This window comes from Geotrypetes seraphini, chromosome 6 (assembly GCF_902459505.1).
Source record: "Geotrypetes seraphini chromosome 6, aGeoSer1.1, whole genome shotgun sequence".
NCBI classification, from domain to species: Eukaryota; Metazoa; Chordata; class Amphibia; order Gymnophiona; family Dermophiidae; genus Geotrypetes; species Geotrypetes seraphini.
The window spans coordinates 227060787-227077772 of record NC_047089.1 but is presented as its reverse complement, the minus strand read 5'-3'; the positions used below and the strand labels follow the sequence as shown (position 1 = coordinate 227077772).

The 16986-nt window shown below is 44.5% G+C and overlaps 1 protein-coding gene across 2 annotated transcripts in view; it reads left to right on the top strand.

Moving 5' to 3' along the window:
- The first annotated feature begins 4873 nt into the window (after nt 1-4873).
- The window catches only part of ASB9 (ankyrin repeat and SOCS box containing 9), a 34737-nt gene continuing 22624 nt past the window's right edge, over nt 4874-16986 (top strand). The window contains exons 1-5 of one of the 2 annotated variants that reach the window (XM_033947742.1): nt 4874-5172; nt 7957-8036; nt 11347-11454; nt 15168-15318; nt 16555-16689. In XM_033947742.1, coding sequence (XP_033803633.1) covers nt 5085-5172; nt 7957-8036; nt 11347-11454; nt 15168-15318; nt 16555-16689 — 562 coding nt within the window. In that variant the 5' untranslated portion in view covers nt 4874-5084. The remainder of the gene's footprint in view (nt 5173-7956; nt 8037-11346; nt 11455-15167; nt 15319-16554; nt 16690-16986) is intronic. The other variant, XM_033947743.1, reaches the window with a different exon arrangement.

Genomic DNA, 16986 nt, shown 5'->3' with positions numbered 1-16986 from the left:
TGGGGAGCTTTTTTTAAAAAAAATGTGCATCCCAATTGGCTGGTTAGACAGCTGTAGAACTACAGCTGCCTACAATCGGGACGCAGTTTACAGAATCTGGTCCTTAATGTATGGATTCTGTGCAGGAGTATTTAGGGTCTATCCGCATCAACATTCCAGAGTCAGGTTGATATAACGTCCCATAGGCCTCTGCTTACATTGGTGAGAACAACAGAAAATGCTGACAGCTAGCAATGTAAGGCTGGACTGACGTCTCCCATACTCTTTTTTTTTATTCAGGAGTGTCACATAGTGGTGCTTTTACCATATATCTGTGCTAAGAATAGGCTGGCTGATATTTGAATGTTTCTGAAAATGCTACATGTTCTTTTTCAGGTCCTGCCAACCTCACCCAGCTGTAATACCTATGCATTCGGAAATGCTTGGGTGGCTCCTGCCTTCACATGGTCCCTAGGCTGCAACTACCAGAGTGGTTGATGGAATTCCTCTTGTACCGATAGCTTTACAGAATCTCTCCATGGTGGTATAAAAAAATGGAGATGCAAGTGACTGAACGGAAAGAGAAGCTGAAAATGTAGAGGAAGCTTTGTGAGGAGGGTCTGTGTGGTTTGGAATTATGATTTGCCAAGTTTGAAAAGGTTTACTTATTGCTTGGCAGTGTTCTGATAGGTTTAAAAGGCCTAGAAATATTAGGAGTAGGGCATGGTACCACTTAATGATTGAGGTTTATTCTGCAATATCTGTTGGAGGTGTGGAAATTAGGAGGATTTAAAATTAGCTGACTGGAGATTACCTTGGTGGGGTATGATGATCTTCACTTGTTGTTAAGTGGAACATTCATGGGTTCCATGTGGTTGATTGTCCTCTGGTCCACTGATGTATGTTGTTTGATGTCTTTGGGCTTCTGTTAATGGCGGCATGAAGCAGGAGGATGGGGGGAGGGGTGCAGAGCAGCTCTCCCACACTTGTTCAACTCACTCCCCTCCTCTGCCGATACTGGATCCCGATGGGATAGCTAATGGTGGCAATGGAGCTGCCCAGTGTTTTAGTTTGGTACCTTTGGGCTCCCATTAATAGCGACACGTAGCAAGAGCGTCGGGGGCGGAGTGACTCTCCCAAAGAGGCCTGACTCGCTGCCCTCTTCTGCCGATGTTGGATCCCAGTGGGGCAGCTCCTGGTGGCAACGGAGCTGTCCTATGTTTAAGTTTGGTGCCTTCGGGCTCCCATTAATGGTGGCATGTAGCAGGAGCTGTAGCATTTGTTTTGTTTATACTTGACAGCATCAGCATGGAGTTGGAGAGGGCAAAGGGGGGTGGGGTGGGTGAAGAGGCTGCAAAATAAACCCACCAGCTAATTTTAAAGCTATATCATAGAAAGCAAATTGAATCGTATTGAATCGAACAATTGATTCAATTAGCAAAATCGAATTGAATTTTTTTTCCCCTGAATCATCCAGTTCATGATCTCACTAAGGTTCCTGGATCTCTTTTAGAAACATAGAAACATGATGGCAGATAAGGCCAAATGGCCCATCTAGTCTGCCCAACCACAGTACCCATTATCTCTTTCTCTCTCTGAGAGATCCCACGTGCCTATCCCAGGCTCTCTTGAATTCAGACACAATCTCTGTTTCTACCACCTCTTCCGGGAGACTGTTCCATGCATCTACCACCTGTTCTGTAAAAAAATATTTCCTCAGATTACTTCAGAGCCGATCACCTCTTAACTTCATCCTATGTGTAGGAATGCCCCACAAAGGAAACACACACACACACAATCTTAGTAAGGGCGCTAGTAAGGGTTAGCTCCGAGTCCCAATTTATTATGCTTCTAAGCTAATGACATTATAGTAACTCGCTCGTTTACACATCTCATGATTGGTGGGTACAAAGGTACATGGGTTTTACATTGGTGGATACAAAGATAGGTACATGTTTTTTATCTTGTGATTATCTCGTGCTTTTACCTCATGATCATCCTCCAACTCAGCACTTAGACAAGGACCTGATTAACATGTGGACAGGGCCTGAGTCTTTGCACATATGCAATGCCTGTCAGCTGATGTCCTTACCAAATAAGGACAGCTCAAATAAGATAAGCATGTGACAGTCCAAGGTTATAATGCATGCTCCTTAGCCTTAAGCTGTAGGCAAAGTAGGGATGCTTAAACAAGATAAGAGAAAAGATAAGGGTAAACCTATGTCAGGTTAATAAGTGGCAAGAATCGGGGAGGGGGAATGCCTCAGCATTCTGTCTCAGGGTGCAACCCTTGTCCATACTTAGAATGTATATGTGGCAGAAGAGAGAGGGAATGAGAAACAGGGCCTCAGATCCAAACACAGGCCTAGATCCGCACACAGGGCCTAGGTCAGTGTACCAACCTGGCCTGCGTTCAGAACCGCCTGTGTGCTGACCCTGCCTGTGTTCCGATGCCCTGGATCAGAACTTATCAGATCTCCATCCCTACACTATGCCCTCTCATTGCAGAGTTTCCTTTCAAATGAAAGAGACTTGACTCATGTACATTTATATTATACTAGTGTTTAAGCCCGTTACATTAATGGGTGCTAGTAAAGCCTCCTTCCCTCACATGTCCCCTATTTTCAGTCCCAGCTCCAAACCCATTTTTACCCCCCCCCCACGGTCCAATAGCACCTCTTCCCTACTCCCCCGGTTCCTCTTCCCTGGTCAACAGCACCTCTTCCCTGCTCTCCTGGTTCCTCTTCCCTGCTTCCCCAGTCAGCAGCACCTCTTCCCTGCTCCGCCGGTTCCTCTTCCCTGCTCCCCCGGTCAGCAACACCCCTTACTTGCTCCCCTGGTCCAGCATGTAGCTTTGTGAGTATCGCGGCCGGCTTTTGCGAACTTCGCAGGCTGCTCTGCACTTCAGTAGCACGTTCCCTCTGATGCAATCATTAACCTCTTTCGTTTTCCACTCAACCAGTTCCTGAACCAGTCCTTCACTTTGGGACCCATCCCAAGGGCACTCCGTTTATTTATTAGACGTCTGTGTGGAACACTGTCAAAGGCTTTGCTAAAATCTAAATACACCACATCTAGCGCACATCCTCTATCCAATTCTCTGGTCACCCAGTCAAAGAAATTGATCAGATTTGTCTGACAAGACCTACCTCTAGTGAATCCATGTTGCCTCCAGTCCTGTAAATCCATAAACTTGACCATTCTCTGTTTTAAAAGCGTTTCCATTAATTTGCTTACCACAGAAGTCAGACTTACCGGCCTGTAATTCCCTACTTCTTCCTTACTTCCACTTTGTGGAGAGGGATCACATCCGCCCTTCTCCAGTCCTCCAGTACAACTCTTGACTCATTGAAAAGGTAAGTCAGCGGAGCTACCAGAACTTCCCTAAGTTCCTTCAGCACTCTCAGATGTACACCATCTGGCCCCATCGCTTTGTCTACCTTTATTTTAGCTACCTCCTCATGAACACAACCTTCTGAAAATTGATCAGGGTCTATTACTCCTCCAGTCCCACTCCGACGTTTCAGCCGTGAACACAGAACAGAAATATTTGTTAAGCAATTCGGCCTTTTCTTTATCAGCTTCTACATATTCCTCCCCTTCACCTTTAAGTCTCACAATGCCACTTTTGCACTTCTTCCTATCACTAACATATCTAAAAAAATGTCTTAACTCCCCATTTTACTGTATCAGCTATTTTTTCTTCCATTTGCATCTTTGCTTTCCTGACCAAACGACCAGCCTCTCTTAACTTTTCCAGATATTTTTGCCTCTTTCTGAAATCTTTTATAGTTTATGAAAGCTAACCTCTTATTCCTTACCTTCTCAGCTACTACTTTTGAGAACCAAAGTGGCCTTCTTTTCCTCATACTTTTACTTACTTGCCTCACAAAAACGTTTGTCGCTCTTACAATTGCTCCTTTCAGTTTTGCCCACCGCATTTCCACTCCTTCCAGACGTTCCCAGCCAGACAACAATTCCTTGACGTAAATTCCCATCCGAACAAAGTTAGTTTTTATAAAGTCTAGAACCTTTGCTTTTGAGTGAGCCCTCTCTATACCCATCTTAATATTAAACTGTACCATGCAGTGATCACTGGATGCCAGAGGATCACCCATTGTAACATCAAAAACACTTTCCCCATTTGTAAGCACTAAGTCCAGTATGATGCCCATCCTGCGTGGGTTCCATTACCAACTGATGGGAGAGTTCTCCTTGTAGAGAATCCAGGATCTCCCTACTTCTAGAAGACCCTGCATTAGGGATACTCCAATCAATATCCGGCAGAGCTTTGCATTCATACCAGACATGGAAACCCATGTTGACTGCCATTAGACTGAGGTAATTAGAAGGGCCAGGGCCTCTCCTGGCCCACCTGTGGCTGTGCTCAGGTTCAGTGCAATATACTATGATTACTTCTAAGTATTTTTACAACAGATAAAGCATTACTTTTTTTTGTTAGTACAGTACATAGTTCTTCCAGGGCTGGGACTGTGAGAAGGTAATGTTTAAAAAGTTTTAAGTCTGTTCAAAGTTTCCTATAATATTTCCAACAAAAAGTAGCTCTGTAGATTTTTCAAACTGTTTTTTTTTTTTTAAAAACAAATTAATTGATTCCATCTGTTGAATTACAGCATGCTCACCACAGCTGTTTTTCCCAACCTTCCCTAAAGGCATATTTCTTTCAACCAGTCTAACTGGCTTTTTTAATGCCTTTTATTTTCTGGAGGATTTTTTTTTGTTGTTGTTTTGTTTTGGCAAACTTAAGAATTTTCTCCCTGCCTGAACAGCAGGAAAGCCAGGCACACAGCCCTGCTGATTGGTTGTGTCCTTGGAAAGGATGTGACATCAGCCTTATACTATGCCTTATACACTGTGGCCTTTTCTACCTGGAGCTGTGCTGGATGAGAGGGCTTTTTGTTGGAGAGGAGAGCAGGTAGCCAGGTTATGGTGAAGCTCTGAGCCCCAGTCTTCCTTTCTGAACTGTTTTGCTTGTCCTAGCTGCTGTAATAGATTACTTATGGAACTGGCATGCTCTTCAGTGGAGATAGAGTTCAGACTCTTCTGATTAAGCACTTCACAGAATGTGCAGTGCCTGCTGAAGAATGAAGGCTGCAGGAGCAAGTGGGTCTCAGGGCTTGGAAGGGTCCGGAAAGACTTCCACAGCCTTCATAGCAAACCCATGGATGAGTGGTAAATATATATTTTTCTTTATACTGTGCATCAGAAAGTGGATAACAAACTCTTCTAATAGGAATGAAAGGAAAACAGAAGATTCTAGAAGTATAGCTCAGGGTTGTTGTTTGTTTGTTTTTTTAAACCATTAAGTTCATATGTATGCATCCAATGTGCACTGAGACTACGAAAATAGAATATATGCCTAGGTATTTCAAGAAATAATATCAATTTGTATTGCTAGTCATTTGTACTAACATTAGGGCCAAACAGTAGAACAGGTCCAGAAGCTTTGGCTGTCTGAAACACGGGAGTCTGCAAATTAGCGTTTGCACAACTGTTATACAGCACTATTATTACTCTCAAGATAGTGGAGGGGGAGGGAAGATGCACATTTCTCAAATGACATATTAATTAAGAAATTAGTACTGTAAATACTTTTTTTTCCTTAACACAAGTGATAGTTCCCCTCTTACTAACAGTTAATACAGCGCCCTGCCAACCAGGGCAATGGCTCTAAGCCTCCAGTCCTATAACCTGCAATAGAGAACCTTCTGTTCTGCTTCTGTACAAAGTACTGTGAGCTGCTGCGGTAGCCATTTTGCCAGGCAGCTGCGAGGGGGCTGCACTCCTGCCCCCAACAACCCCCACTGGACCGCCAGGGATAGAAGTAGGCCTGGGAGGGGCCTACTTGGACAGCTGGGGCAGGGGGCTTGCTTTCTGGCTGTGGGTAAGGGGAGGGAAGAAGAGGGCTTTGTTACGGGGAGCAGGAGGAGACTCAAATTTGTTTAAAAAAGGTTATGTGGGTGCCACTCTGATATTCAGTGTTGGCACCCGCATGCTAAGCGACCTGATTTAAGACAGCTTTTGTTCTAAATTAGGCTGCTTAGCCATGTGGGTGCTAGACCTATATATTGCCAGCACTAGCCTAACCCCAGACTTCTCCCTAACTCTGCCCCTGCCCACTTTTTTTGTGAGTGGTCAGAGGTGATATTCAGTGGCACCACCCACTTTAGTGTCTCTGACTATCGGGTCTTAAGCGGCTCCAGGGGATTTAAGCGGGCGGAGCCTCTGCTGCCTGCTTAAATCACTTTGAATATTGAGATTTTTTTTCTAGCATTTGGGTTAGAGAATTAATGTTTTTGATATGTCTAGCTAGCTAGCTTTTTAATTTTACAATCATGTCTTCCAGGAAACTTTATTTGGCCTTGAATCAGTGTGTCTTTTATTATTGGCGTTCCTTTCTTTATTATTCTTTTTATTGTAAACCCTTTTGATTTGTTTGTTTAGCGGTACAGCAAATTTTAAATAAAACCACATACCATAACCATTTAGGCACGACCACTTACAATTGCTGTGTGGCAGGTGTAAATAGGTTTGCCTAAAGGCAGCAATTAGGCACCTAACTGATAGTATTCAATAAATTCATGCTTAAATGATCAGAATATCCATGAACCTCCCATGCCCCCCCCATACAAACACTCCCTTTGCAGTTATTCTATTTATTAATTTTTCTCTAGTGTTCTCCCAGGAGAGCTCAGAATAGTTTATATTCAGGTACTCAAGCAGTCTGTCCCAGTGCACTCACAATCTATCTAATGCGCCTGGGGCAATGGGGGATTAAGTGACTTGCCCAGGGTGACAAGGTGCAGAGTGGGTTTCAAATCACAACCTCAGGGTGCTGAGGCTGTAGCTTTAACCACTGCGCCACACTCTCCCCAACACTTAGGCGCCAATTTATAGCATAGCACATAAGGACACTTAGGCACTTATCTGATGATTCATCCCCATTTTGGCGCTTAACTTCTGTTTGAGTGCCAAAAGCGTGCCTAACATTTGCCGCAAACCCTTTGAAGCTGCGACGCACTAAATGCGAGGCTGCGGCTGGAGGGAAATCAAGGAATGTGCGGATGTTGATGCGATGATTACATTACATTAGTGACTTCTATTCCGCTTATACCTTGCAGTTCTAGGCAGATTACAGAAGAAGATAACTGGACTTTTCCAGGAAAAGTTACAGGATAAAGTGCTAATTACCGGTACATGGTTGAGAATTTGCTTGGAAAATTACAAGATTGGGAACAATTAAGGAGATGTTTTCAATGATGATGTCCGCACATGCGTGGATGCCCTCCAGCCTGGCTCCTAGCCTCCACTTGCCACTGGTGGGGGGGGGGGGAGGGGAGGGTGCTGAAGAAGGAGAGGAGGAGAAGCACCAGCGGAGAGGCACTGGTGCCAGCCGACTTCTTACAGGACGTCCTGTAAGCAGTCAGCTGGCACCTTTCCTCCTCACCGGCGTCTCACGGAACACTGGGAATCTGCCACGGCACACAGCTTGCGATACACTGCATTAGAGGTATGTGGTTATATTAAGCCTCTCTTCCCAGAAGACCTGAAGCCCCAAAACAGAGGTGCTGAAATTTGGAATTAGTTGCTACAGTATTCCTTGTCAATGGAAGAAAAGAAACATTTAAACGTGTGCCGCGAGATGCCTGCTAGGAGGAGATGAACCGTGCCTCTCCTCGCCGCGCCTCTTCTCTTCCAGCACCTCCCACGGGTGGCTCAGGGTCCCGTCTGGAGGGCCTTTGTGCATGCTTGGATGTCGACGTGATGACATCATGCATACTTGTGACATCATCGTGTCGACATCTACGTACTTCCGGATGTCCTTGAGCCGTAGCCACCGCGTTCAGTGTGCCGCGGCTTCGCAAAGTTTGCGAGATACTGGTTTAAACTATTCTAGCTACGAAACAATTAAGGGGACAAGAAGTTACTAACGGTTTGAACTTCTTCATTGCGCAGATTTTGTTTCAGACTGGTCTCCCATGCACGATGCTGCTTTTCATGGACGGCTTCTTGTCCTGGACAAACTCATTAACCAGGTAGCATTTTCTTGGAATGACATGTTAATGACAAGACAATATTTGGTACTTTACAAATGTACTATGTTCTGACAGATTTAGTAAGCTTTGGATGATGACTGAGTGCACTTATGCTATTTCTTAGGTCACTGGGCATATGTGAATTCATTGTTATGACACAGCCAGTCCTAACATGCTGTGTGGTAATACTGTGGTAATACTGTGGTACAAATTTTCAGTGTGATGGCTGTTGCATAATTTGAAATGGAACCGGTCTATGTCCCAGAAATGCCAAAGAAAGACAATTTAATTATTAATTAAAAATGAGTGTGACTTTTGGGCAGACTGGATAGACCATTTAGGTCTTTATCTGTTGTCATTTACTGTGTTACTAAGTCAGTGAAACTCCACATGCAACTTTAAGTGCTGATTCATCTGTACCTCCTATTTGTGCAGTAATGTTTGGACAGATAAATTATCTGTTTAGCAACTGAATATCTCTGCTTAAACAGATAACTTTTCATGTAGCCCTGGAACAACCTTAGCCAGGCCCCAAATATAGCTGGCCTGGAATTTCAAAAGGTAAGAAAACAAGGCGGCAGACAGTCCACTAGATCCACAGTGAGGATAAAACAAAGAAGCAGACCAAGCAAAATCCAAATATCCAAGTTTTTATTTCAAAAGCTCCCAGAAACAGATGTGCCTGACGTGGTCGCATTTCACCTATGTGGCTGCATCAGGGTAAATTGAAACCACAATTCGTAAAACACAACATTCATTTAAAAAATATCTTTTCATGAACCTGTGGGTATATATAATCTCCCATGCTATAATACATTGAAACTCAAGGTGGATAAAATAAATATCTTCTGCAAGTATGTTTTACGAATTGTGGTTTAAACTTTTAAATTTTGTATTTGGCTTTTGTTTGCCCCTGATGCAGCCACATAGGCAAAACATGGCACAGCTTTTGAAATAAAGAGTTGGATATTTGGATTTTATTTGGTCTGTTAGAATTTGAAAAGAAAAAAGTATTTATAGATCATTGCCAATTTTGAAAAATGACTAGTGTATATTTTAATTTATTTCTATTTATTCCCTATTTTCCTTCTTTTGCATAACCTTCTCCTTCTCCTTAGACCTTCTCCTGAGTGACACAATGCACTTACTCATATTAGCCAGGAAGTCTGGAGGGATCTATTTTGACACTAAGGGGCCAATATTCAGCTAGCACCGGGCAATGTGCTGTCCGCCAATGCTGGTGCTCAACCCAGATATTCAATGCTGGGCTGTTTTTGGTGACCGGAATTTTTAGCCGTGGCAACTTAACTGCAACTCCTCAATATCTCTCCTCTCTTATCTCTTCCTATACTCCTCCCTGGGAACTCCATTCATCGGATAAGTCTCTCTTATCAGGACCCTTCTCCATTAATGCCAACTCCAGACTCCGTTCCTTCTCTCTTGCTGTGCATTATGCCTGGATCAGACTCCCCGAATCACTATGTCAAGCTCCGATCCTGGCTATATTCAAATTCAAGCTCAAGACCCACCTCTTCCAGCTCCGGACTCCGTTCCTTCTCTCTTGCTGTGCCTTATGCCTGGATCAGACTCCCCGAATCACTATGTCAAGCTCTGATCCTGGCTATATTCAAATTCAAGCTCAAGACCCACCTCTTCCAGCTCCGGACTCCGTTCCTTCTCTCTTGCTGTGCATTATGCCTGGATCAGACTCCCCGAATCACTATGTCAAGCTCTGATCCTGGCTATATTCAAATTCAAGCTCAAGACCCACCTCTTCCAGCTCACTTTTAACTCCTAACCCCCACATGTTTGTCTGTGAAGTAGATTGTATGCTCTTTTGAGCAGGGACTTTGTCTTGAATATTCTAATATATAGCGTTGAGCACATCTAACTGTGCTATATTTATTTATTTGATTTTTTTTTTATAGCCCAAGCTCCCAAAGGAGCTCAGAATGGGTTACAAATCAGGTCCTCGAGAATATTCCTTATCTGTCCCAGTGGATACACAATCTAATGTACCTGAGGAAGTGGAGGATTAAGGACAAAATTTTATAAGAAGCGCCCAAAAGTTAGGCGCCAAATTAGGCACCATTCAACGCGATTCAAGTAAAATTGGGTACAGCACCCAATTTTACTTGAATCACGCTGAGTGGCACCTATTTTGGAGGCGCCCAATAAATAGGGGTTATTTATTTATAGTATTGATATTGACAAATTTGACCTTGTGGGTTTTGCAAGTGAATGGCATAATATGTGGCATAGTATTAGTTAGGCCTATTTTTAATAGTAACTCTCAAGCAACCAGGAACTGCATTTATCTGGCATCTATCAATCTCCATGGGTGCCTGTTTACTGAGAGTCTACTGTAATTTTAATTTGGATGGGCCCTTCCATGCCTCCCACCAGTAGATATATAAAATAATTTGTTTTTTACCTTCTCTCATATCCAACATCTCTCCTTCTTTCTCCCCAATCGCCCACCTGCTGACTGGCAGCTCCTCCTATCTCTGAATCCTCTCCTGATATACCTCAGAGGTGGCCACAGTGAAGGTGGGGCTTCTATAAGGCTTGAAGCTGCATGTTTGCACAGTGCTGTCTCTCTCAAGTTTTTCTGGTGCCACCACTGCTCCTAAATTAGCAGCAGAGGTGGACTGACCATTGGGACAACAGGGCATTGCCCAAGAGCCCACAAAAATAGAGGGCCCTCTCTTCCCTAGCCTCCATCATCCTTAAATTTGAACTGAGCTTACACAAGAAGTGCTAGTGTTAGTGGCTGAAAGGCATGCTGCCAATTTCCTCACACTGGGGGAGGTTCGGGCCATGGAGCTCTGGCTTGTGGGGCTTAGACATCCCCCATCGGCAAAGGTGAAATTTTTAATGGGGGAAGGGAGGAGAAAGCAGAAAAGAATGTGTGGCCTCCTGCCCCTTCCTCCAAAAAACAAGCTGCTGATTATGCCCCTGGGCAAGGCATATTAGAATGAAGGGGCCCCCCCCCCCCCCCCCCCCGGCAGTGGCGCTCTGGCATCTATCAAATTTTGACACCATAAGCGGTCACCTATTTAACAGTTTGATTATTATCTATGTCTAAATCAAGGCCTACTTTCAATGTAGTGTGAATAACAAGTGTGAAAACCCCCATCTGTAAACATTCATATTAAATTTAAATCAAAAGCAGCCCAGTTTTTCCTGGCGGCTTGGATGATTCAGCATTTTCAAAAGTGTCTCTCCTCTGTGAAACTGTTGAACCAGACAGTGGCTCCAAGGCAAATAATTAATTGTTTGTTAATTATACTTTGCTACTTTTCCCAAGGGCTGCAATGTGAACCTAATCACAGCAGATGGGGTCTCTCCTCTCCATGACGCTTGTTTAGGGGGTCATCAGGCTTGTGCCAATGTCTTGCTGAAACATGGAGCAAAAGTAAGGAACGATTTATTTTTAGTAGAATCTTTTGTCAAGTTTCCTTATATACTTACTTCATTTCTCCAATAAAAAAGATTCCAATTGCAATGGGTCAAAAATGTATGCCTAATCCTATATAATAAAACGCTAGCCACGCATGCGCACTCAGACCTGCGTGATCTGTGATCCTTGATCTGTGATCCGTAAGTCTGTGGTCAGAGTGCGTATGCGGCGGCCAGATCGGGAAAGCACAGCCGGCGACTCCCCCCTCCCACCCTCACTCACCGCCAAAACCACCACCGCCAAAGCCTCCTCCTTCTCGCCGGCTCACCCGTGTTTAAATTGAGAAAAGCGCTGCACCGCGCTAACGCTGGCTTTGCCGTCTTCTTTCCACTGCGGCCCGCCCTCTCTGACTACTTCCTGTTTCCGCTAGGGTTGGCCGCAGTGGATAGAAGACGCCAAAGCCAGCGGTAGCGCGGTGCAGTGCTTTTCTCTCAATTTAAACGCGGCGGCTGGGAAGGGGGCGGCGGGAAATGCTGCTTCTGCACAGGGAAGTGTGTGTGTGTGTGAAATGCTGTTTCTGGACAGGGAAGGCCAGGAAATGCTGCTGTTGCACAGGGAAGGGTGGGAAATACTGCTTCTGCACAGGGAAGTGTGTGTGTGTGGGGGGAGAAATGCTGTTTCTGCACAGGGAAGGCCAGGAAATGCTGCTGTTGCACAGGGAAGGGTGGGAAATGCTGCTTCTGCACAGGGAAGTGTGTGTGTGTGTGGGGGGGAAATGCTGTTTCTAGACAGGGAAGGCCAGGAAATGCTGCTGTTGCACAGGGAAGGGTGGGAAATGCTGCTTCTGCACAGGGAAATGTGTATGTGTGTGTGGGGAAATGCTGTTTCTGGACAGGGAAGGCCAGGAAATGCTGCTGTTGCACAGGGAAGGGTGGGAAATGCTGCTTCTGCACAGGGAAGTGTGTGTGTGTGGGGGGGGAAATGCTGTTTCTGCACAGGGAAGGCCAGGAAATGCTGCTGTTGCACAGGGAAGGGTGGGAAATGCTGCTTCTGCACAGGGAAGTGTGTGTGTGTGTGGGGGGGGGGGAAATGCTGTTTCTAGACAGGGAAGGCCAGGAAATGCTGCTGTTGCACAGGGAAGGGTGGGAAATGCTGCTTCTGCACAGGGAAGTGTGTGTGTGGGGGGGAAATGCTGTTTCTGGATAGGGAAGGCCAGGAAATGCTGCTTCTGCACAGGGAAGTGTGTGTGTGTGGGGGGGGAATGCTGCTTCTGCACAGGGAAGTGTGTGTGTGTGGGGGAAATGCTGTTTCTGGACAGGGAAGGCCAGGAAATGCTGCTGTTGCACAGGGAAGGGTGGGAAATGCTGCTATATTCTAGCACCCGTTAATGTAACGGGCTTAAACACTAGTAAGTAATAATAGACTTAATAGGAAACCTAACAAATTCTATATTGGCAATTGTGCATGCATTTGCTATTATAAAATACTAGTGTAAATCTGTATTTACATGGTAAACCAGAGATTTTCATACCTAGCTCAATGGCAGGTATAAACGTTCACGTCTAGGCAGTTAAGTGCATAAATCCTTCTTTACACTTTTCACACAGAATCCCCCTGGCGGTGACAAACAACCCAGAGCTGGAAAAACTGAGAAAAATTATAAAAGACCTACAGCCACTACTCCAGGGGGATGAATTACCCAAAGAAATATTCCCAGCTCCACCTAGTCTAAAACAGAAATTGGTGAAAAACAAACTCCCAACCCAAACTCACAAGAAAGAGAATGGCACACGTCCCTGCAATATGCCAAGCTCCAAACTGTGCCAACATGATTCACAGCAGTGTTTCTCAACTCGATCCTGCTGTACCCCCTTGCCAGTCGGGTTTTCAGGATACCCACAATGAATTTGCATAAACTTGATTTGCATACACGGCCTCCATTATATGCAAATTTATTTCATGCATATTCATTGTGGATATCTTGAAAACCCGACTGGCAAGGCGGTTCTCCAGGACCAAGTTGAGAAACACTGATTCACAGGACCCCAGTCACTCACAAAGGAATCCTTCACATGCTCATCAATATAATAATTCAAAATGTTGTGTGATCGTGGGGTACCCCCCTCTTCAAACCTAGCATGCACCCAAAAAAAGGGAGGAAAAGCCTCAGACTAATGTAGCAGTATAGAACCAAAAGGTACAAATCAAAACTGTTTTTGATACTTTCACTGGCAAAAGGGGCTGCACTTTTCAAGGCTGTATTGTTTGTTCCCCTGATGAGCCAAACATTGGTGAAACAAGGTTGCTTGTTGGGAAGATTGGAGAAGACGTGACAGCGTTGGAGCTCAAGTCGTCTTTTGTCAGCTAAGTCCTTGAATGTGCCTCCGGGTGACTTTGCCCTTTTCTAAAGGGATCAATAAGTACAAGGGGGCACTCAGAGAAATTGAAAGGGGAGAGATTTAGAACAAACGCCAGGAAGTTCTTTTTCACACAGAGGGTGGTGGATACATGGAACGCGCTACCAGAGGATGTGATAAACAGGAGCACGCTACAGGGGTTCAAAGAAGCTTTGGATAGGTACTTGGAAGACAAAGGGATTGAGGGGTACAGATAAGAGTAGAGGTAGATTATAGGGATGGGATTAGAGGTAAGTTACAAAATTAATCAGAGACCACTGTTCAGGCACTAGGCCTGATGGGCCGCCGCGGGAGTGGACCGCTGAGCAAGATGGACATCTGGTTTGACTCAGCGGGGGCAACTTCTTATGTTCTAAACCTGAGCTGTTCTGTGAGGGAGATTTTTTGCCAGTGAAAGTATCAGAAGCAGTTTTGATTTGTACCTTTTGGTTCTATACTGCTACATTGGTCTGAGGCTTTTTCTCCCTCTTTTTGGGTGCATGCTGGGTTTGAAGAGGGGGGTACCTCGGTGCAACAATCACACAACATTTTGAATCATTAAATGAACATATTAACTCGTATGTTGTGCGTCCTCATATAATTTGTAAATATATCGTTTAATGCAAAAAGCGAAAAGAAGGATGGAGAAACAAGCCAGATGCTAAACACTAGGATTAATTTATACAGATATCATATTAAAAATTGCAATGCAATGTCTGTGAGACAACACTTCAAAAAAAAACAGAACACTGCATCAATGATTTTATGGTGAGAATGCTAAAAGGAAATTTTAAGACAATCTGAGAATGTAAGACCTTTGAAATCAAAATAATAAAATACATCCACTAGACAGGAATCAACAAACCATTACATTTTACTGCTTTGTCACCTTCTTATCGCCTATCCGTATCTCTCTGTCTTTCACCTTGCCCATCCCTCCCTCCTCCTGTAAAACTTTCATTGGAATGTTTTTATGCTTCACTTATATATACTGGTATTTGGCAGCATTTGCTTACTTCTGATCTGAAGAGCTAATCAAACAATGCACTTATTTAGGCCAATAAAAAATGTATCACCTTTATTTCTTTTGTTTTATTTCTATATATTAAACTTCCAAGCGAAATTTTGAAATATATATATATGAGTATACAGTATATTGCATGCAGATGGATCTCAGCCCCTTGACCACTCTAGAACCCCCCCAATTCCCTGCACCCAGGACGGACCACCCCCACCACAGCTACCTGAAGTGGTAAAGCCTGAAACAAAATATTTCTAGGTATTTTAACTTTGTTTATTAATGAAATATCTTGCTGGTGGTTTGTTTTCCAGGTGAATGATGCTAGCATTAAGTGGCATACTCCTTTGTTCAATGCCTGTGTTAGTGGCAGCTTAGCTTGCGTGAATCTCCTGGTACAACATGGAGCCAGCCCGAATTCAGCATGTGACCTGGCATCACCCATTCATGAAGCTGCAAAGAGAGGTATAGCAAATTAGGCACTGACCCCCCCACCCGGATTCTGTATACTGCAGCCAAAGCTGCGCATGCAAATCCGTGCGCTTTGCAGATTGGCATATGGCAGATTAACAAGCCAATCAGCACCGATTAACAAGCAATTATTGGTATTACTGTATTTCTCTGCATATAGGCACCCCTCTGCATAGGCCGCCCCCAAGTGTAGGCCGCAAAAAAGGATGGCCTATGTTAAAAAACTGGAAGATAAGCTGCCCCATGGTATTAGCTGCGGCTTATCTTCCCCTGCCTTTTTCATTCATCCCCCTGTACCTTTGTCGGAGCCCCTTTGCTGGACGGTGCAGGGCTCAGGTCTCCAGTGGTGCGGGGGCAGGCAGCTGCGATCACTTCGATATCCAACCTGCCCCCGCACCGCTTGCTGAATGGCTGATGTTAGCTGTCGTGGGACTCACGAGAACTGATGTCAGCCACTCAGCAAGTGCTGTGGGTGCAAGCCAGATGCCAAATAGATCGCGGCTGCCTGCCCTGCACCGCTGGAGATTCGAGCCATGCGCCATCCGCTGTTCAGCGAGGGGGCTCCAAAAAAGGTATGGGGGAGGGGAATGATTGTATAAAATACTGGGGGTAGGGGGATGATTTGCTGCATAGGTCGCCCCATTTAACTAGGCCGCGCTCCATACACGAATTTGTAAAACCCATTTATAGGCCGCGGCCTATATATGGGGAAATATGGTAATTGGCACTAAATAGAATTTATGCACGAAACTTTCTAAGTGCTTTCTATAAAATGATGCACGTAAATTCTACTATGTGGTTCTTAAGACAGGATGTTAGACTTATTTTAAAAAATCTGGGTTCAAAGTAGTTTAACCATCCAGAAACAGCTCCTGGCCAGTTACATCGCCCATTCAGGGCTATCCACTCATTTTCAGTGGCACTTAACCGGTTAGTACCGCTGAAAATGTCTGGTTCACGCCTAACTGAAAACCAGCTATTTTGGGAGCATTCCAGCCAAGGTACTTGCTTAAATAGGACTGACACTGATGCATTCTGTCTTTATGCAGTGCCCTATAGCTGGTTAAGTGCTGAGCATCACAATTAGATGGCTTTGCAATTCAATGCCAAAGCCCTGACATGGTTCGGCATTGACTTTCCAGGCATTATGCCAGTGGCTGTCAGCAAAATGCTGAGTACGCCACTGGCTGAATATCGGACCCTTGTGAAATTATCTTCATTTCTCTGTAGGTTATACTGAATGTGTGGAGGCCCTCGTCTCTCATGGAGCAAATCTACAACTCAATGTCAAGGACCTAGGAACCCCACTGTATCTTGCTTGTAAGAACCAGAAAGTGGAGTGTGCCAAGAAGCTCCTTGAATTAGGTACCAAACTGACCCTCTTTCATTTTTTATTTTTATTTTTTTATTTATAATTCTCAGTACATAAGAACATAAGAATAGCCTTACTGGGTCAAATCAGTGGTCCATCAAGCCCAGTAGCCTGTTCTCATGGTGGCCAAACCAGGTCACTAGTACCTGGCCAAAACCCAAGGAGTAGCAATATTCCATGCTACTGATGCAGGGCAAGCAGTGGCTTCTCCCATGTCTTTCTCAATAACAGACTATGGACTTTTCCTCTAGGAACTTGTCCAAACCTTTCTTAAAACCAGCTATGCTATC